At 40.2% G+C, this 22263-nt stretch overlaps 1 protein-coding gene across 1 annotated transcript; it reads right to left on the bottom strand.

Moving 5' to 3' along the window:
* Nucleotides 1-207: 207 nt before the first annotated feature.
* On the bottom strand, nucleotides 208-22038 carry Etfdh (electron transfer flavoprotein dehydrogenase). The gene is made up of 13 exons (XM_048424572.3): nucleotides 21834-22038; nucleotides 17852-17992; nucleotides 16878-17107; nucleotides 15243-15324; nucleotides 14764-14882; nucleotides 13414-13491; nucleotides 11277-11423; nucleotides 9712-9852; nucleotides 8240-8383; nucleotides 5430-5598; nucleotides 2204-2386; nucleotides 1376-1597; nucleotides 208-571 (listed from the first exon to the last, which is right to left on the bottom strand). Exons 1-13 carry the CDS (start codon nucleotides 21865-21867, stop codon nucleotides 408-410), a joined length of 1854 nt encoding a protein of 617 aa, XP_048280529.1. The 5' UTR covers nucleotides 21868-22038; the 3' UTR covers nucleotides 208-407.
* Between the last annotated feature and the right edge of the window lie 225 nt (nucleotides 22039-22263).

Below are 22263 nucleotides of genomic sequence, written 5' to 3'. Positions count from 1 at the left end.
CTGTTCTAGCCTGTCACAAGCCAGTGGGCATGGTTGTGTTTCAGTAAAACTTGGTGGTTAGTTCTGGGTGTCCTTCCCTGGTCTGGAATACACATTTGTTTTTAAATTTGAAGATTTAAGTTGAGCAAGACAAATGCACTGTGAAGGCCAAGGTACAAGTTCCATTAGTACTGAGTGTGTGAAGAACTTGGGAAGTGAGATGCTACATTTATTTGTAAAGTTTTATTTATGAGAAATATTTCATGACTTTATGGGGCAACTTTAGATAATAAAGTTTTTCCCTTCAATAGTGTTTAAGGACACTTGTTTAGAAGTTTTCTAAACATTTAAAAAGTTAGCTTGGCATACATTTACAGTTTTATAGAAACTGGCTATCAAATGTGCCAGTACGTGAAGGCGCTTCTGTGCTACATGCCATTATAAGCAGGTCCTCCTCCACCTTCTGGCACCACCCAGTTAATATTCTGACTTGGGTCTTTGATATCACATGTTTTACAATGCACACAGTTCTGAGCGTTGATCTGTAATCGAAATCCATCACCTTGTTCCAAAGGAACAAATTCATAAACTCCTATAAAACAAAAAGGTAAAAAATTTAAAAGTGTGTGGAAATTAAAATCTTAGAACAAGTGTGGAGGCTTTCATGCTACCCCCCAGAGACGCTGGTCTTGGTGTATGTTGCTGCTATTAGTATCCTAGTAAACTTCCCACTTCTCCTAAACACATAGTGGAAGTACAGCAGTATTGCCTGCGTTAGTGTAACAAGAGTTAACAAGTGAGCTCTGGTCCTTTTCTCTGAGAGTTTATAGTACAGTGTAACTTTAAAAGTCAACACAAGACCTCATTCTTGAATACTTATACTTACCTTCTAATCTCACTTGACTTGAGCATACACTAATTTTCATATATCCAAGTGCTGTTTATTCTACCATATTATTTAGATCTGGTTCTCATTAATTTTAACTGAAAGCTCTTAGCACGTAAGAGATTCAACATCTGATGAATTTAGATTTAGTGTCAGTCATTGAACTCTGTGGCCATAATATGTACATGTACAAACAAGCTGTCACTTCAGAAACAGCTTTTTAAGAAGCCCCAAGAACGGGTATTTTGTGTTTGTTTTCTATAATCCTTTTGTCTAAAGGGAGACATGAAGGCTGTTTAAGATGATAGGTCACCCAAACTAGTCTTAACCAGAATCCCTACTCTTCTGTCACTGCTATTGGAGTTTCCTTAAGGATGCTGAACATAGAAGTGTTTTGGTTTGGCTTTTTTTTTTTTTTTTTTTTTTTAAATAGCAGTCTCCTTGCCATTGCAATGCAGAATGGAAAAGGAAGTCTGTTAATGTTTAGGAAGAGAAGGAACTGTCACTGACCTGCAGGGCAGAACCGCTGCTCGGGCCCGTCATAGATAGACAGATTTCTATTAACAGGTATGCTGTCGTCCTTTAAGGTTAAATGTGCTGGCTGATCATGTTCATGATTCGTACCACTCAGAGCCACAGATGATAAGAGGTCAAAACTGATCTGTCCATCGGGTTTTGGATACTCAATAGGTGTACAGTCCTTAGCTGGTTTGAGCCGATCAGAATCGGAACCTTAAGCAATTTTGAGGAAGATGGTTAATAAAGTAACATAATTTTCCAGTACTTTGTCTTTTTGGTGCTGGTGACTCAACCAGACCAGGGCCCATGCATACTAATATTCTCTTACCACTGAATTTAACTCTCAGTCCGTCAATGAAACAATCTTGTTACTTAGTTCAGACTGGCCTTGAACTTACCTTCTTGCCTTTACCTCCTGCCTATGCCTGGCAAGAACAACTTGGAGCTACCATCATACCAAAGAAAAGACCTCAGTCTAGGCTATTTTACCTTTTAAAAATACTGAATTTAAGAAGGGTATGGCCCAGCACTTAGGTAGAGGCAGGAGAAATAGTTTTACGTCACCCTTTGACTATGAAGAAAATTTGACGTCATCTGTGTTATATTTGATCCCCTCCCCTTATTTACCATGTCTCTGACAAAGCAAGTTTAAATATCATGACAGTATAGACACAGCTTAGTGAGAGCCTCAGGGCCAACCCTAACACTTCCAAAACTTGAACAGTTATATGCTCTACTAATGAACACACCTCTGCACATATACTTTTTCAATATAAAGGTGCTTAAGATCAACACTAGCATTAAGTATATTTGAATTACCTTTATGTTTTAGAGTCCATGGCTCCATTCCTCTTAATATCCAGTAAAATATTCCAGTGTAAATCATCCCTCCATATACTCCCAGTATCCCATGGCAGGATGGTCTTATATTCCTAACAGCATGTAGCTCTTTCCATACCCAAGATTTCTTCAGATTCTCCTCATACTCAGTTACATGAAGTCCTTTTATGAAAAATAAGAAATATTAAGTGAAACATAGATGGTGAGTTAATTTTTAGAAACATGGCTATGTGGATCCATGCAGAATCACAAATGTTGACATCTTCCAACAAGATATTCTATATGTATAAATCTGCCTTTGGGTGGCACTGGGACCGTGTGCATGGTAGGTGAATATCCTACCACTGGGCTATAAACTTTTGACCTTAATTTTTATACTGGAAGCATAAAGAATTAGTTTGAAAAGGGAAACAATGCAGGTTCAGACTATTTACAGAACATAAATTAAAAAAAATACAAAATCATTTCTGAAACATCTATTGTAAGTGGAATCATGTCCCTGCAAGAATATCTTTTGCCTCAGCCCTAGTGACTGACTGACATTGTAATAGGATGACTGTAGACAATTAATTGGGGTCTTCTGGAATAGAGTGGGTCTCTATTAGATGTGTCCCCATAATGAGACAGACAGATGATGGTGAGGTGCAGAAAGGCAGAGAACGAAGTAAAGAATGCATAAATCAAACTGGGATGGGTAGGGGGAAAATACACATTTCTGAGAGCACTGTCCTATTACTATCTTTGAACTTCCTGCTGGCAGAATTTGTAAAGCAAAACTTGTTGAAAGTCATCTAGTTTGTAGGATTTTGTTAGCACACAACTAAAAAAATCATCTTTACCTGGGAGTGAGTGTGGATGCTAGGAACTGACCTAGTAGTACATGAATGCTGGGCAAGCACTACATATTGTGAGGAACATTTCATCTTTAAGGGGGAACAATTTTTTTTTTTAATCTTCTGAGACAGAGTTTCTCTGTGTATCCCTGGATGACCTGGAACTCACTCTGTAGACCAGGCTGGCTTCTCAAATGCTGGGATTAAAGGTGTGTGCCACCACCCTGCTACAACTGATTGTTTTTTTTTCCCTTTCTTTTAAAGATTGATTTATTTATTATGTATACAGTGTTCTGCCTGCATTGCTTACATACAGAAGAGGGCACCATGTGGTTGCTGGGACTTGAACTCAGGTCCTCTGAAAGAGCAGCCAGTGCTCTTAACCTCTACACCATCTCCAGCCCTACAGTTGAGTCTTAACTGACTTGCATAAACTACAAAGTGGTTACACTCTTTGATTAATAGTTTTTTGTTACAATTTTCAAGGGATTTTCCTCTTATTCTAATACTAAGTTCCAGGATTATCTGGTACTGTGTATACAACAGCTGGAGAGTATGGCTGGTGGTTCCACAAGGAACAGCACTTGGGAAAAAATTAAGAGAAAGTTCTATTGAACTGCTATATTCCATCTCACCTGTTCTGCCCTGCCTAAAGTATTCTCTTGGCTTTTATGGTCTTACTGCTTACCAAGCCCATATGCTAGACCTTTATTCTTAGATACTTGAAGGCATAACCAAGTTGTACTTTCTGTTTTTTTTCAGTGCTAAGGACCAATAAAACCTAGGGTCTTGTTTATGCTAGGCACTCCCTCAACCATTGAGCCACACCCTGTGTCCCTGAGTTGTTATTTCTTAGTAAAGGAACATTGGTTATCTGTGATTCTAAGGACTAGGTTTATTTATGAAATACTTGTTGGGTTGCTACTATATGCCAAGTGTTTAGAACTAAAAATGAACAAAAGTCTTTGTTGGAGTTTTTGACAGGAGACGGTAGATACAAAAAATTTCTTTTTGGGCAGTAGATAAATTAAGTCAAATATATAATGTGTCAGTGATGGCACATGATAAGAGACAGTTCAGGGGTAGGAGGGCTGTGTGTATGTGTATTCAGTTGGTAAGATTTAGAGAGGCTCTCCAAAAGTGCTACATGAACAGAGGCAGAAACCATGTGATGAGAGTGTGCATGGCATGTTCAGGAACTGCTGTGGGACAGTGGCTGGAACGCAGGGCTGTAGACATGAAGTCAGCAGCTGGGGAGTGAACTTAGTGATTAAACAAAACAGACAACAAACCCTCCAGCTGGCAAGCATGGAGCTGTTCCACTGGCAGTACTTGGTGTGATCACAGTGTTCCTTAGGAATAAGATGGCTCAGTCAGTAAAAGCACTTGCTAAACAAGCATAAGGAACTGAGTTCAAGTCCTGGAACCTACATACTTCCCAAAGTCTTCTGAGAGTGAGCTAGAGAGATGATGTGCAGTTAGGAACATAGGGGACCTAAGTTCGATTCCTAGCATGCACATCAGGTGGCTCACAACTGCTTGTGATCCCAACTTCAGGGGGTCTGACTCTGGCCTCTGCAGGAACTTACACTCATGTCATATACCTACACACACAAGTAAACGATAGTAAAAAAAAATTTAAGTTCTCTGACCTCCATATATGTATGCTAGCATATACATGCACACACAATAATTAAAAAAAAAAAAGAAGGGGGGCTAGAGAGATGGCTCAGACGTTAAGTGCACTGGCTGCTCTTCAGAGGTCCTGAGTTCAATTCCCAACAACCACATGACTCATAACCATCTAAAATGAGGTCTGGAGCCCTCTTCTGGCCTTCAGGGATAATGGAGGAGGAGCACTGTATATATAATAAATAAATCTTTAAAAAAAGGAAATAAAATCAAAGGGAAAATTGGATTTCAGAATAAGAGACTTGCAGGGGGTCTTTTTTATTTTAATTAACTGATTTAGAAATAGGGTCTCACAGCATAGCTTTGGTTGGCCTGGAACTCATAGGAATCTGCCTGTTTCTCCTTTAATTGATGGATGCCCAATTAGATGGCCTCTTAATGATTTATGGTGGTAGTAGTGTCTGTTCTCTGCCACAGTAGAGTCATGTGATTATGCTTGCAGGTTTGCTAAGGATAGGTGGCTGATTTTGCCCTGTTTAGTGATGCTCTGTTTCTAGCCTACGGATGTTTGGCAATTTGTGTGAAATCTTTTGAGTCATTCCATATATGCAGTGCAGATGTAGTAGCATCAGATCTGAAGAGACAATCATTGGTCCTGTACCTCTGATGTGAATGACAGTTATAAAATTCTGACTACAGTAGTGTTTCTTCACTAGAAAAACTAGGGAACAGTTTCTCACCTGCTGTCTTTGATTGGAGATTTTCACTATTTAGTTGGTTAAAAATTGATTCTGCTGCCAAACTTCCACTTTTCATTGCCGTGTGGGTACCTTTGATCTTGGGAACATTCATGAAGCCAGGGCTACAACCAATTAGTAAGCCACCGGGAAAAGTGAGTTTTGGAATAGACTGAAAAGATCCAGAACACATTCGTCAGTTCAAACGAGGCAAAACGAACACACATCCCAAACCTAAAGCTGTAGGAAAAAGAACAGTGAGCATGGCATGAAAAGGAATGTACAAGGAAGGAGACAGCCAGGGCACTGTAGGATTAGGACTATGGCCATTTTTCTACCTTTTTTTTCCTATCTCATTTTTATTTCTATGGGACAGAATTATCAAAACATATTTGAAATGACATGTTTTTATTTATATGTATCTGTGTCGCAGTTAAAAGATATTCTAAATTTGGCTGACAAATTATAACTTCACATGTATTTTGGGAAGATTCCACCTATCTTTATTTTATTCTGACATGCTTTAATGATGTTACAATGACTAGATACTACTCTAAACAAATTTTATTAGCTTAACAAACTGAACTTTCAATTTCTGATAAAATCACCAATGTAATAAAGGTATCATATTTTTTTTCAATTTAGCCAATAAAAGTATATTGTCTAAGGAATAGGAGCCAAAAAAAAAAGTGCATGGGAACATATACTCTAGTTTGAAAAGGAAGTAAGCCAATGCAGGGTTGTTCTTTCTTCATTTGCAGTGTTTCTTTAGGGGCTTTCTAAATCAGCCATAGACAGCCTTTGTTGGCAGGGTGGTGGAGTGGTAAGAGTTTGATGGTGCTGACTGACTCTCAAAACTTGGCATCAGCTGCAAAAGAGACACGGGGAATGCTCTGTGGCCACAGTTCCCACCAATGGTACAGTCCTAAAGCAAGAAGCAAAACCTGAGGGCAGAGGGAATCAGAAGGACCATGCCCAGATTGCTGAGTGGGTAAAGCTGGCTGTCAAGCTTGATGACTTGAGTTTACTCCTCAGAATCCACATAGTGGAAGGAGAGAACCTTCCACTCAGAAATTGTTCTCTGACCTCATGCATGTATTCCTACATGTGCATGCATGCGTGTGCACACAAAACACATTTGAGTGACCTTGTTTACAATACCAGTATGGCTTCTCTTAACTTTATGAGTTACTGCTAATAGTAGCAATGTATTCAGAGCTTTATTTTAAGGCTAAGTGCTCCCCCCATATTACTAATCAATTAAAGAAACCCAAACCCCAGTATCTAACATCGTCTGGGAACACAGACTAGGAGGGTGACAGGATCAGAAGGGCAGAGCAGCTGGGTCGAGCTTTCGGAGCTGCTCTCACTTCTCTGCCTGCTCTGACACTGTTTACAGCAGCACTGACAGCTTTGATCATGGTCAGCTAGGTCTTATTTCATTAATGCGTACTCAATAAATCATATTTCGAAATATTTATTTTGAATGTGTACTAACAGAATAATTAGTGGTAGGATCCTAATAGCTATCTGAAAGACTTAGTTGGGATAAATCATTTTTGAAAAATAAGCTTCCTTTTCAGTTTCCTGGTATAGTTAAGGAATACTAGGAAGTAACATGAATTACAGTTATTGTTTCCTAGTAAGAAAAAAGTCAAAAGGCCATGAAGACACACATACTCTTGTCTGACCTCAAACTTAAGAAATCCACTTGCCCCTGCTATCCTATCCTGTGGAGCCCAAACTCGTGGGTCTGTGGGTCAGAGAGTTGTTGACATAGTGTGGCTGCAACACCCTGACCCAGGATGTGGTCTTTTGACATTAAGATAGCATGTACAGGTAGATCCACTCCACCCTGACAAAGGGTCAGGACAGGTAAGCATACTTCGCCTTCTTTTGAAATAGGAAGTTTGACCTTGAGAGTGGCTGCTTTCAGGATACTACTTGGTCTAGGGTGGGTTCACTACCTAAACAACAGAATGCTAGTGACTTGATATCTCAAAGTATTAAAGCAAATAACTGTTCTAATTAACTGTCCTTTGTATCATGTTAAAGCATCTTTTGTCTTCTTCCCGTTGTGTTGGGGTATAAAGATGTATGGAAAATTAAATGTGGGCGTATTTACCGGAACTCCCTCCCAGTACTATCCTATGTTTTCTGTCTCATTATTTTCACTTGCGTCTTCATACTCTTGACTAGCTTTTCTAATCCCATGCCCCTATCCTGGTAAGTCTGTCGAAGCTGGTCTACAACACTAACCAAGTGCTGAGGTTAAAGGCATGTACCACTACACCTGATGAAGTCAATATATTCTTTTTTTCTTCTACGTGTGAGTGTTCTGCTGTATATCTGTTCACCATGAGTGTGCTAGTGTCTGAGGAGGTCAGAAGAGGGTGCCAGATGCCCTGGAACTGGAGTTGGGGACATTGTGAGCTGTCATGTGGGTGCTGAGCACTGAGCCTGAGTCCTCGGCTAGAACAAATGTTTTTTTTTTGTTTTATTTTTTGAGACAGAGTTTCTCTGGAGCTTTGGAGCCTGTCCTAGAACTAGCTCTTGTAGACCAGGTTGGCCTCGAACTCACAAAGATCCGCCTGCCTCTGCCTCCCAAGTGCTGGGATTAAAGGCGTGCGCCACCACTGCCTAGCCTCTCAAAATTCTTGAAACTAAATTCATGGTGTAATTTAGTGTGTTCATACATAATTTTATAAACAGTATTTTGTTAAATTCTTTAAATAAATTTTCATCCTATAAAATAAATATTGTTTTTAACTGGCTATTTAATTTACAAAATACAAGTAAGTGCTGGAAGCTACCTGCAAGCCGCCTTCATTGAGTGCCCGGGCCCCATAGGCTATCCTCTTCCCGCCTTCCAGGGTGGGCCGGATGCTGGGGTGGTGCTTCCACCTCTGGAACTCTCTGAATGGACTCAGGTATGGATTCTGATAGTCGAGACCCACCTTAAACCAAAACCAAAATGCAAACAGGTAAACGCTAAAACTCTGAGGAAAAGAAAGTAAGCAAAAGGATAATTGTTCCTAACCAGCAAAACTTTAAAAATTAGGATGACATTAATAAACCATTGTGCTCTGGAAAGCCAAGTTCAAATTAAGGAGAAAAAAAAATCCACCATTTTAAATAAGTGTCCACAAATGGAGTTGTGATTACTTATTACTGGTTTATCAATACCAACTTGTCAAGACAGTAATTATGTTACACTATTACTAGGGCAAAACTGAAGAGAAGGGATGTAGGTTGTATTCAGAAAAAAAGCAGGATGAGATACAGGTTCATGGCTAGAATTAACAGCGACATCTTTGTCGTTGGATGAGGCTAAGTCACTAGGGTGAGAACCACAAAGTGACACTGAGACCTGACAGTTCATAAATCTAATCATGTGTCAAGTGAAAGTAGGATCATGGCACTACACCATAATGCTGCCGTCAGCTACAAGGTGGAAAGACTATCTAGTTTGTAGTTTTCAGAATGTTCAAGATATAACTATTGCTAGAGTAATGGAAGAGGAAACTGCTTGTGATCATTCTTAAAGTAGTAGGTTCAAATGAGGGCCAGTTTTCAGTAGCAGCCTGTCGTAATCAAAGTGGGTTTTAAAGTCAGCTTCAGGCATGAGTCCTGCCTCCATCACTGTGCTGGACTGAATGAGAATGACCCTCCATAGGTTCAGGTATTGAATGCTTGCTTCACCAGTCAGCTGAACTGTCTGGGAAGGATTATGAGGTGTGGTTTTGTTGGAGGAGGTGTGTCCCTGGGGATGGGCTTGGTGTGGTTAAAGGTCCAGACTAGACCCAGTCTGTCTCTCTCTGGCTTGGATCGGGATATGTAAAGCTCCCAGATACTGCTCCAGCACCACTAATAAACACGAGTTAACCCTCTGAGGTTCTGAGCAAGCCCCCAGTGAGATGCTTTCTTTAATAAGAGTTGCCTTGGTCATGGTGTCTCTTCACAGTAATAGAACACTGATGAGACAGGTGTTACTGTGGCCTTTGGGTAAACTAGTTTAATTTGTTCAGATTTTGATTTTCTTAGTGGCTCAATAAGGATATATTTCATAGCACAGGATGGATTCTAGAACAGTGCGCAGAGAGGAGTAGCTACTAGTATTTTAGATAAATAAGTTGAATGTCTACAGTAGCCATAGACATTTTACATGCAGATAAATTCAGAAGTCAGCTTTCTAGAGGAAATGCAGTTTCCAGGTTTAAAGCCCTGTTTGCACACATGTCACTCTAACTCTGGCAAAATCTTTTGCAGTGAGGAGAAAACTTACCACAAGACCAAGAGCTACTAGAGGTTCACCTTCATTTAAATGATAAAGGAAAGAGCCTCCATAAGTATGTCTGTCCAAGGGCCAGCCGACAGTGTGGTCTACTCTCCCAGGCTTCCACTTCTTTTCATCAATAATCCATAACTAAAAGCAAAAATAAACCCAACAAGTCTGATGGTATTACATGAAAGCAGGAAAAAATTATTTTGTACATCAAGGAAAATTACAATCAAATGATATAAAATGTTAATACAGGACAAAAAACTGGGTCATAAAAGTTATGAACCATTGAAGACATTAGAACCTCAAATTAAGAATTTCTTTTGTGGGATTATAGAAAAGATACTGAGTACTGGCTACTTGGGCGCGCCCACTGCTGGGAGAAGGACAAGGAGAGAGCACGCAGTTCAGATCTGTCCGTCTGTCCTGCAGTCGCCATGCGGCTTACTTCATTTTTGCAGTGCTGGAGACTGAACTCGAATAGCCTCATACATGTTAGGGGAGCACTCTATGACATTCCTAGCCCCTTAAAAAATGCATACATATGCTAGGTATGGTCGTGCAAGCCTTTAATCCCAGCATTTGGGAGGGAGGCAGATTTCTATAAATTCAAGACCAGCTGGGTCTATTGGTCTACACAGCTAGTTCCAGGCCAGCCCAACTACATAGTGAGACCTTGTCTGGATACACACACACACACACACACACACACACCCACCTATTTTTTTACTTACTTACTTAGACTGAGCCTTGCTATATATCTGAAGCTTTTGAATCCTTCTGCCCCATCCTTTCAAGTATTAAGAGTACAGAGCTATACCTCCATGCCTGGCTTAAATTCTTAAATTGGCTTGGGATATAGCTCAGCAGTAAAATGTAGAATGTTTACTTAACATATTCAAGGCCCTGAGTTTAATCCCTAGCACTACAAAACAAATAAACAAAAAGAGCAAATGTAAAGGGTTAATAGACTATAGATTAGGGAAATATACATTTAACCCTACTAAATAATAGACTGTTATACAATGTCTGAATGTAGTTAATGAAATATTTTCACATCACAATTTTGAGTAAATAAGTTCTTGTAGGATATGGCCATTCAACAGGCAGCACATGAGATAGCCATAGAATTTTCAGAGCAGGCTATGAAAAATATCAAGGTTCAAATATTTCAAGCTTAAGGCTTACTATATACAAAATTTAGGCAATCATTTGACCTGTAACATTTTCTTACACCTCAGAAAAGATTCCGTTATAAGGAACATTTTAAGTTAATGAAAAGCTTTAAGTACAAAATTCAGTCAGTATCATAAACTACATGAAAATACAAATTAAATTCCATTACTTAAAATTGTTGGGGGCTGGATGCTCAGAGGTTAGGAGCACTGACTGCTCTTCCAAAGTCCTGAGTTAATTCCCAGCAACCACTTAGTTGGCTCACAGCCATCTGTAATGAGATTTGGTGCCCTCTTCCAGCCTGCAGGCATACATGCAGATAGAACACTCTATACATAATAAATAAATAAATCTTCAAAAAAAATTAAAATTGTACAAGCAAACCAGGATACCTCCTTCAAACCAATTCCATAAGTCTGGGGATCACAGCTGGCCCTCAAGTCAAACTTCTTATAAAGCTGCTTGGCTAGGTGTCCATGGCAACCCTCTGCAAAGACTGTGACTTTGGCATGTAATTCTAGTCCCCTCTCAAATGTTGTCTGAAAAGCAAAAACACATTAAAGTAACAATATTTGATGCATTAAAAAAAAGTTAAATAATGATTTAGGTGCACAAGACATAGTAGACCTATATACCAGAAAGAAAACTAACAGAACTATTATAAGTAGAATCTAAATTCTGTGATGTCTTTGTTCCAGAAAAGTAAATTATGCTTACGCTCGCAGTGTCTCTACAAATGAAAAGGCCTTCCCATCTCCATATGTTCCAGAGTTTCCACTCACCATCAGAAAAAATAGGTTTCTTCTGGGTCATGAGAAATAATGAACTAAAGACTACACACAGTCTACTTACAGTCTTTTAAGCACAGGCAGACTACACTGAAGACACTCCTCGGTCCTTGCTTTGCTTACTTTAACCTTTTCTTATGGTTCAACATACAGTATTACAGAACAAATGTCAGCTTATCTGCCTATCTACAAGTATGTGCTGCCATGCCTGTCTTCTTCTTTTTTTTGCCTGTCTTCTTTTATGTGCTATATTTATGCAGATATAAAATATATTTTTATAAATGCAAAGCATAGAATATGAAAAATTTTGAATGAGAACAAAAACTTGAACTATTAGAAAGGTAGAATTTGTGTGACCTTTGCTGTGATGTTGCAATGTTATTTATTATTTGTTATATGTAAATGTCCTGGTAAATTTGTAACTAAATTGTCATAATAGATAGAAAATAATCGCACAGGACAACAGCATGGCATGGCATGGCTTGTGTGCCTCTGCCACTTGCTTTCTTAGCAGGAAGACATATTTGAGAAGACCAGACTCCCAGTGTTGTTCAAGAAAGGCAGAAAGGGGCAATATCAATAAACAGTCACCCAGAACTAGAGTAACCATCTACTACTCTGTCCTCAAGGAATTGAGCATATAGTTGGAGACTAGGTAATAATCACACGCTGTATCGACAAGAATTTGTGTGGATTCCTTTGATAGGAAAGGAAACTTAACAATTGAGAGCTTTGTAGTTCTTCTTTTGTAGCTTCAACCTAAGCTTACATGAAACATTCTTTTCAAACCTTTTTTGTAAAAAACAGGGTCTCATCCATAGCCCAGGCTGGTCTCAAACTCACAGCCATCCTTCTGCCTCAGCCTCCCAAATGCTAGGATAACAGGTACATGTTGTCATGCCTGGCTCTGGACATGCCTGTTTAAATCTGTAGTTCAGTTATTAATCTAATTAGTGACTCCTTTTCAGGTTTTATAGTATGTGACCACATTTCAGCTGCAGCTAGCATGCATCTGTGTGTACTTTTGTCAGGTTGACATTCTGAATGAGAGGAAGGCAACCAGTTTGACATTTCTCGAAAGATTTCTGCTGCTAATAGAGTGAACGGCTCCTGTCCACAGGAATGGAACTGGGGGTGAGCCAATGCAGATGACTGCACTGGCTGGGACAACTGGCTGAATCTTTCAGTGAATGAAATCAAATCAACTTTATTTTGTATCTGTATGACTCATGTTTCAATCTTTTGAAATTATCCTTAAACATGGTATATTTGTGTTGAGTTGACTTGCTTCTGTTTTTTACCAACTACAAAAAACACCACCATTATGAATTATATTCTAAAACCCACATGTTGTGTTGTTTATAGGAAAACCTGAATATTGAGTTTGAGGTGGTTTTTTTTGCTGTTGTTGTTTTGTTTTCTGAGAAAGGGTCTTGTCTGTGGCTTGGACTGGCCTTGACCTTCAGCCTCAGCCTCTCAAGCACTGGCTGAGATGCAAATATGCCACCATGCCCTGTTCTTCTCTTTAATTTTATTTTTATTTTATTTTATGTGCACTGGTGTTTTGCTGGCATGTAAGTCTGTATGATGGTGCCAGATCTCCTGGAACTGTGAGCTGCCATGTGGGTGCTGGGAATTGAACCTAGGTGCCTGGAAGAGCAGCCAGTGTTCCTAACTGCTGATCCATCTCTCCAGCCCCCCTGCTGCTTCTTTTTAAGCACATGGCTATTAAAAGGTTTACCTTTGGTGCGCCATCCTTTTGTATTCCTACATCATTAGTGGCAATTCCTTTTACACTCCCATCTTCATGATAAAGGACCTAAAAATGATAAAAGAAAATTACTACTACCTCAGTATTCACACTTGGACATATTCAAAATGATGGTGACTGCAGTTTATTTTTGAAGCAAGAAGGCAGAGGGGAAGGTAAAAAGTATAATCGTGACGATAAGAAACTATACTATTCTGACCCCCTAATTTCTGTGTCCTGTAGAGGAAAATGCTCTCTGGATAGCCAAGTCAGAAGAGATGTCCTTCTGATGTCCTAGACTAAAGTCACAGACAGTTGTGTGTGCTAGCATGTAGGAGCTTGGATCTACAGCTCGATCCTCTGGAGAAACAGCCAGTGTTTTTAACTGCTGAGCCACCCTCGTTTTTCAGTCCCCTCCATTCTGCTTTTGAAGCAGGGTCTCATTATGTAGCCCTGGCTAGCCTGAAACTTGCTGAATAGACCAGGCTAGCTTCAAATTCACAGATATGTGCTTCTCTCTGCCTCCTGAGTGCTGGGATTAAGGGCACGCACCATCGTGCCCAGGTGCCTGTGACAACAGCAGCGTTCTGGATTTAGTGCTCATTCAATACTAAATTGATTTAAGTCACTTTTTACAAGTTATGAAGATTCTTCTGGGTTTTCAAATTTTATTGATAGGGATCAAAGTTCAAAATGGTTACCAAAAACTATTGCTTTGTGAGAACTAACAGAAGTTTTCAGAATGAAGGATAATCTACACAAAGGATAATCTACACAAAGCTTGAACGAGCTTATTCCTCGTAGGTGTGTGTGTGTGTGTGTACACATATATGCGGACACATGCATGTGTACACACACAGTACTACTACAGGTATTAAAAAGGGTGGAAAGGAATGTGTGTCTTAAGAGGGCAGCAGCACCTCTAATCTGAAGGTAATCAGATTACATCGCATGTTTGTTGAAAGTAACGAGAATTCACAGCCTGGCAAACAGAAACCTGGTGAGTCAGGTGGGAAGAAGAGTAGACACACAAGGGAGCCCTTGGGAGAGGGCACACACTCATCCTGCAACACACACAGAGCACATTATTTCACTGAGTAAGTAAGATGACCAAGACTCCACACTGAGGGAGTCCTATCCCCATGGTGTTCAGTCACATGATGAGAGCAATGTAAAAAATTCAATTCCTCTTTGGATTATAACATTTTACTTATTTTCCCCAATCCTGAAATTCTAAAATCTTATTTTTTTAAAAAAAATTACTTCCATAAAATTATTACTTTACTTTTAAAATAAAAAGATATTGCTTCTATAAATATTAGAAAACAAAATTATACAGACCTCAGCAGCAGCATATCCAGGGTACACTTCAACTCCAAGAGCTTCTGCCTGCTCCCCCATCCAGCTCACTAGATGTCCTAGGCGTACAATGTAATTGCCATGGTTGTTCATCGGAAGACCTGCAAATATTTATGTAATTTAAAACCTGACAATTAATTGCTAAGGTATCTAAATAATAATATATTTAATTAAAAAATCTAATCAGTGTGTACTGCTGCATTATCTTTATGGTCACAATGACATATTATTTAATACATGTTATTTATTTGGTTGAACGTTCCAGTCTATCAAAATAAAATGAATAGTAAAGCCTAGAATTAAACTTCCTGGCGGCTTACAAGGCTCTTCTAGATTAGAAGACAAAGAACTGCTCCTAGTCTGACTTCTCCTTAGCTCGCTCTCTCTGGGCCCCACGTCCCCACTGAGGTGTGGCTGCTCTCAGCTGAGCAAGTCCCTGCTCCATGGCTGCTGTACTCTACCTGGAAGGATCGGCACGGGGATTCTGTGTTTCTCTGTCAAAATGGCAAATCTGTCTTCCGTTACAGGAGTGTTAAGTGGAGCCTAGGAACAAATGAAAACAGGAAGGAAATTTTTTCAGCTATGTTTATGCAAGTGAACATACACATTTTTAAAAGCTCCTTAAAGAGAGAAGGGGAAAGGGACTCCTGTCTTCCTCTTTCTTTTTTTTTTTTCAGTCTTCTGTGACCAAATCTTCTTTTTATGTCCGTTTGAAACAGAAATCTTTTTTCTTTTTTAAAAATGTGTAAGGTGTTTTGCCTATATGTAAGGCTCTGTGCCATTTGTGGGCCGAGAGCCCAGAGGCCAGAAGGTGGCTTTGGATCTCCTGGAACTGGAGTTACAGACAGCTGGAAGCTGCCACACTGGGTGTTGGGAATTGAATCTTGGTCCTCTGGAAAAGCAAGCAGTGTTCTAAAGTGCTCAGCCATCTCTCCAGCCTTGAGATGGAAATCTTAAAAGCTAACCACACCTCTTGCTAGTTTTGCCCTAGTGACTATTTTCTGGAAGCTCCGGAGACATGTTTGAACGATGCCATCACCACGTTTCCCTGTCTCTGTGGGAGCACAGCCTAGGTGCCTGGCTCCAATTGAAACTGCCTGCCTTGTAGAAAAAAAATTAGAAAAGTTATCCTTTTGGGTGATACAGACAATTAACATGTATGTAATGACATCATGTGTGTGTGTGTGTATGTGTTTGTGTGTGTGTAAGGGTGTCAAAGCAATAAAAGGCTTTGACAATAGAACTGACGCTGTACCAATTCAGTGATACCTGGTTTCTGATATACTGAAGAGAACTAATTCCTTTAAAGTGCTTTTGTGTTAAAAAGGCAAGCTATTTTGAGAAGGAGGGCACAAAGGAAAGCTTCAGATTTTATTCCATAAAAAATGAGTACAAATGATATTCACATACTAATTTCACCTTTATTAAGAGTATTCACAGGCTGGACGGTGGTGGCACACGCCTTTAATCCCAGCACTTGGGAGGCAGAGGCAGGTGGATCTCTGTGAGTTCGAGGCCAGCCTGGTCTACAGAGCAAGTTCCAGGACAGGCTCCAAAGCTGCAGAGAAACCCTGTCTCAAAAAAACAACCAACAAAATAACAACAAAAAAACCCAAAAGAATCTTCTCAAGGCTGGAGAGATGGCTCGGCAGTTAAGAGCACTGGCTGCTCTTCCAGAGGACACAGTTTCAATTCCCAGCACCCACATGACAGCTCACAACTGTCTGTAACTCCAGTTCCAGGGGATCTGATACTCTCACACAGACATATATGTAGGCCAAACACTAATGCCCATAAAACAAAAAAAAGAATATTCACAAATATTCTAACTTTGGAAGCAGAACATATATAACTCATCCTATAGAAGAAAAAGTTGAATGTAAGATGTTAACCAGTTTTAAACTAATTTTGAGAGCAATGAAACTTAGCACTGCGTCCTTTGCATATCATACCTATAGCATTTTCTGCTGAGTTTAATTATTTCTTTAGAAAATTAGATTATCAGGTGTTGGAAGGTGGCTCAGTGGTTAAGAGCATTTGTTGCTCTTACAGAGGACAGCAAAGATTAGACCTTGTGTAAGATCAACTTGTCCTACCCCCTTCTCCTTCCAGTCTGGGAAGAGCTCGTTAAAAGCAACTGGATCGAGGCAGGCCCCTGAGAGCGTGTGCGCTCCTATCTGAGCGGCCTTCTCCACCAGACACACGCGGACATCCTTGCCATGCTCAGCAGCCAGCTGCTTCAGACGGATGGCCGCAGATAGCCCTGCAGGGCCGGCGCCAACGATCACCACATCTGCTTCTTCTGCAAACCGCTCCATGTTCACGCCTGGGAGGATACACGTTGAAAACAAAGAACAATTCTTGGATTAATATAACCTGATAAGCACATAAGTCATATGCTGGTGCTGGATACTTGAATATGTATTTTAGTATGCTACAATGCTTCAGAGTATAATTTATAGATATTCTCTCTGGGCTGTGCATAATAATTATAGTAAACATATTATTTGATGAATTTCATGTTCTCTTAGGTTCTATTTTAGTGTCTATCTTACTCTGGTTCCCATAAACCAAGTTTTGGCTTTGAAATCCATTATTATAAATTTATGAGCTGGAGAGATGGCTCAGTGGTTGAGAGCACTGACTGCTCTTCCAGAGGACCTGGGTTCAATTTCCAGCACCCACATGGCAGCTCACAACTGTCTTTAACTTCAGTTCAAGGGGACCAGACACCCATGGCAAAATACCAATGCACATAAAAAATATTTATTTTAAAAATAAATTTATAAGGCATGGTAGTGCACATTCATAATCTCAATACTTGGAAGGTAAAATCAGGAGAACGAGGAGCTCAAGGCCAGGCCACTACATGAAGCACCTTTCTTAGAAAGAAACAAATGAACAAAAACAAGTTTTTTACTTACCTAAACAGTAATACGCAATACATTTGATGAAGCTGTGATTATAGTGAATTCTTTTAAATTACCATGAAAAATAAAATATTCAGACCAACAAGATAATACAAAGTATGTAGGAAAGCCTCAAGAACTTTATGAAAGTTATCACATACCTTCCCATCGTTTGTCTTTCTCCCGGGGATGAACAGTATAGTGGGTGGTAATTTGAGGCACGACAGAAGTTGAAGACCATCTTGTAGCACACAGAGGTAGGCACTTTTTCTTAATTTTTAAGGCATGAAAGCACTGATACACTGCATAAAAATTATGAACAATATCTTTTTTAAAATTCATCTTCACCTGTCAGAGAATGAAAAGGCTCTAAGCAGAACAACTGTTCCTAATGAAAGACACACATGGAAATGGAGCATGCTCTTTCTCAGATGAATTACACAGCTAGCTTTTGGTCAGGATGCAACATTTTCAAATCTTTTAAGACAAGTAAGAAATAGTGTAACAAAGTGAATGACCCGGAGACTGAATACATACAGGGGAGATGGTTACCCATCAAATGGCACAAAAACGCACAGAAAAACATTTGGAAAAAATCATATACCCTGTTCTTTATGTCAAAACGAATTCTATTCAGTCAATGTCTTGTGTGTGTGTGTGTGTGTGTGTGTGTGTGTGTGCACGTGCGCTCTTGTTTTTGAGAAATGGTCTCATTATACAGCCCGGGCTTATGTGTAACTTCTTATATAGATGACGCTGGGTTTGAACTACAGAGATCCACCTGCCTTTGCCTCCCAAGGGCTGAGGTTAAAGGTGAACAGCACTATACTAAGCTTTAATCAAACATTGTTTTAGAGAGAAATTCAAAGTACTAAAAAGACTGTGAGTATATACCCTACATTTTATGATTCTTTCCTGTGAGTGTGGACTGGATTTAATTAGTTTCTAGTAAATAGAAAACTAAAAGAGAGGGGCTGGAGAGATGGCTCAGCAGTGAAGAGCACTGGCTGCTCTTCCAGAGAACTCAAGTTCAATTCCCAGCAACCACATGGCCTCTCACACCTGCCTCTAACTCCAGTTCCAGAGGATCCAACACTCTCTCTCTCTCTCTCTCTCTCTCACACACACACACACACACACACACACACACACTCAAAACACTAATGCACATAAAATAAACTGAACAAAAAACTAAAAAAGAAAAAAAACTTTATAGTAGAAAAATGTCCGTAAATCTAATTTGAATTAAGTGATCAAATATCATTTAAATGTTACTAGCCACACACAGATAGCACATGCGATGATGTAATGAGTCTTTACCTGTGTGGTACATACCCTCAAAATCCTTACACCTCCATCTAGTCAGCAAATCACAAGAAACCACCAAGCAAATTTAGATTGAAAGGCATTCGATAAAATGCTTGACAATATACATTAAAAACATCAAGGTCACGAAAGACAAGCAGAGGAACTGTCTCATTCAAACAGATGAAGGTATGCTAACTAAAGGCAACAGGAACTAGATCCTGGACCAGAAAAACGGGGATCGGAGTAACCTTGTCATGTAATAACATTTCGCCAACGTTAATTTCTTAGTCTTGATGTTCACCATGATTATGTAAGCTGTTAGTCTCAGGAAAAGGCGCACAGGAACTCTGTATTTGCTCTACAGCTCATCTGAAAGCCGAAACCAGGCTCAAAATAAAAACTTGAATAAAGAATAGAGTGAAAACGAAAGTAGATCAAAGACCGGAATACAAGAGCTACAACTATTTAGATGTGCTTGGTGGCACACGTCTTTAATCCCAGGATTTGGAGGCAGAGGCAGGCGGATCTCTGTGACTACCAGGCCTGTTGGTCTACACAGAGAGAGTTCTGGTGGTCCATAGACTCCATTTCAAAAAACAAGGAATACCTGTGTGTTCACTGGATCAGGGCCTTTCTAGGAACAATTTCAATGGTTGTATACTTAGAAGCCTATGAAGGTCTGTTTAATTTCTGGCAAAATAGTAAATTCTGGTTCTTTCTAACTTGGACTGTGTGCAATGAAGCATCTGCAAATGAAGAAACTTTTAATATGGACTGTAAAAAGTAAACAGTAACCACAAAGAATTTAATTTTGAGTACACAGTTTATACTTTCTGGGACACAATGAGTGGTTCAGAACTTTCTACTTAAACACTATATCCTGGTTGGCTGTGGCTCAGGTGACAGAACATCTCTGACACCACTGAACTAGGAGTGCTGATGCGTGCTGGGAGGACCAGAAATTCAAGGTCATCCTCGGCTACACAGTGAGGTCATACCCAGCCTGTAATACATGAGAACCCACTCCAAACAAAACAAACCCATCATGTCTTATCCCTCAGAACTTCCTGAGACATGTGGAGTAGCTACAAACCCTATTTACAGCAGACAAGGAGAAATTCAGATAGTCTTTTCCAATAACTGTCCAACTCTGAGACTAGTAATTGATCTCTGAAGTAATGGAACCTGAGGCTGTGGCAAATTTTTATTTTCTTCTAATTAAACAGAAAAAAAGGCCTGTTAAAACAAAATCAACTTGACATAAACTAATTTTATTTTTTTAGTAACAACTGCATGGTTAATATCTTTTAATATTTTTCAACAAAGCAGTTATTAAAGTAATACGTAGCATCAGGACAATAAAAGTTACGGCGAATGGAGGGGGAGAAGCATTTGGAGCAGAAGTCTAACGCCTTCTAAGTGCTATCTATACATCTGCTTTTGATAACTTTCAAGTGGCAGGGGAATCCATTTTCTCTACTTGTAATGCACACTGAAAATTACAATATTACTGGGTAGTGGTGGCACATGCCTTCAATCATAGCATTTGGAAGGCAGAGGCAGGTTGATTCTGCGACTTTGAGGCCAGCCTGGTTTACAGAACAAGTAGCAGGGCAGTTAGGGCTACACTGAGAAATGTCTCAAAAAGTCAAAATAAATAAATAAGTATAAAATCTATATTGGGAATACTTTATTAAGACCAAGATTAAGTCTTCATTTACTCTAAATCTTGAAAGCAAGATAACTACAAATATCATATACGAATTTAGCTTGAGCTCAAACATATTATCATTTAAAAAGGGTATTATACACTGGAGTTTAGCATATACAAGTTCTCATTTACTTCTGCAAGCTGAGTGGAATATGACAGACTTCAATTTTGTTGTTTGTTCAGCTACTAATTTGCTTGAGAACAGTTAGAACCATGACCTCTGATTTCCACCAGGGAATTTTAAAAAGGCATAACCTTTACTCCTTTGCTAAAACGAGCCTGGCGTCTCTCAGGAGGTATGTGAACATAGAACATAGAGGCTGAGTTACGGTAGGGAAACGAAGTCACAGAGTCCACTGAACAACACATTCCACACTCACGTCCATTTAGCTGCTGTCACTAGAGCTAACGCTGGGTTATGAAACGTAACAAATTAGCCGCCAAAGAAGAGTCACTGACTGGACTCAAGACTGACGGTAGCTACACTAGGCTGTAAAGAGGACAAGACCTGATACATCGATGGCCCCCAAAATGGAACATACTCTGTGTGTAAGAGATACTTGGTTTGAATTTACAACATGCATACTTGTTTAAAAAGTCCGCAGCCAAATCCTAACTTCAGTAAAGATTTCTATTAAGTCAGTTACATGAGAATTCACGATTCTCTAAACTTCTGTTTGAATTAGGGGTTGTTTTAAGGTAAAACTTTAAAAATATCATCCAACTGCTTTAAGAAGCACCCATAACAGAGTTTCTGGAGTTAACTAAGCACGCAGAAAATGTTGAGGCTCTAGACATAATCGGTTTTTCTTTCTTCCTTTCGCATTCCTAATAAGGCAGTAGATAACACCTGAGCCCTGGGATAAAGATTAGGACCGTGGGAGCTGTGTTGACAAGTCTCCGCTCATGACTTTTAACCCAGTTGTTAATTCTGCCAACTGGGGCAACGTCAAGGTCGGAAGTCGGGGTCCACTAACAGGCGCTGGCAGTACTGACCTTTGCCCTAGTTTAGCCTAAAAAAAGAAGAGGAGAGAGGCGCTCGCAGCACCCCAGGTTTGGCCCGTCTCCTTCGCCCAAACTTATCCACCTTGCTCCATCTGTCCCCATCAGGAATTCTGTCTCACCAGGGCAGGACAGCTTGGCTAGCCGCACCAACATGTTCCAAGGAGCCCGGAGTCTTGCCCAAGACACAACGGAGAGAGAGGCCTGTCTGCGGCGGGCCGAGGGCGCTGGACTTCTAGGCCACGGGGGGCGCCATCACCTGCCAGGAAGCCCCGACTGCCTCGCTGAAGTCAGCCTCTGGGCTGTGCCGGTCGCCCTTGCTCCGCGGCGTGCCCGCCCCTCTTCTGCTTTGCGCCGGCGCCACGGAGGACCCGACGGCCAATAAGGTTTCTGGGTCACGCACAAGCAGGGAAAAGGCCGAAGACTCCATCTCCCAGCCATCCTCCTCATTCAGGAACCGAGTCTGCGGAAGAGGCCCACAAGCCCCGCCCCCTTCCCGCGGCGCGCACGCGCATAGACAACAAAGCCGGGATGAGTCGCTCGGCCTTCTGG

Source organism: Myodes glareolus, chromosome 20, assembly GCF_982192425.1.
Source record: "Myodes glareolus chromosome 20, mMyoGla1.1, whole genome shotgun sequence".
NCBI classification, from domain to species: Eukaryota; Metazoa; Chordata; class Mammalia; order Rodentia; family Cricetidae; genus Myodes; species Myodes glareolus.
Note: the sequence above shows the minus strand (reverse complement) of the source record. Positions and strands in the feature narration are given on the sequence as shown.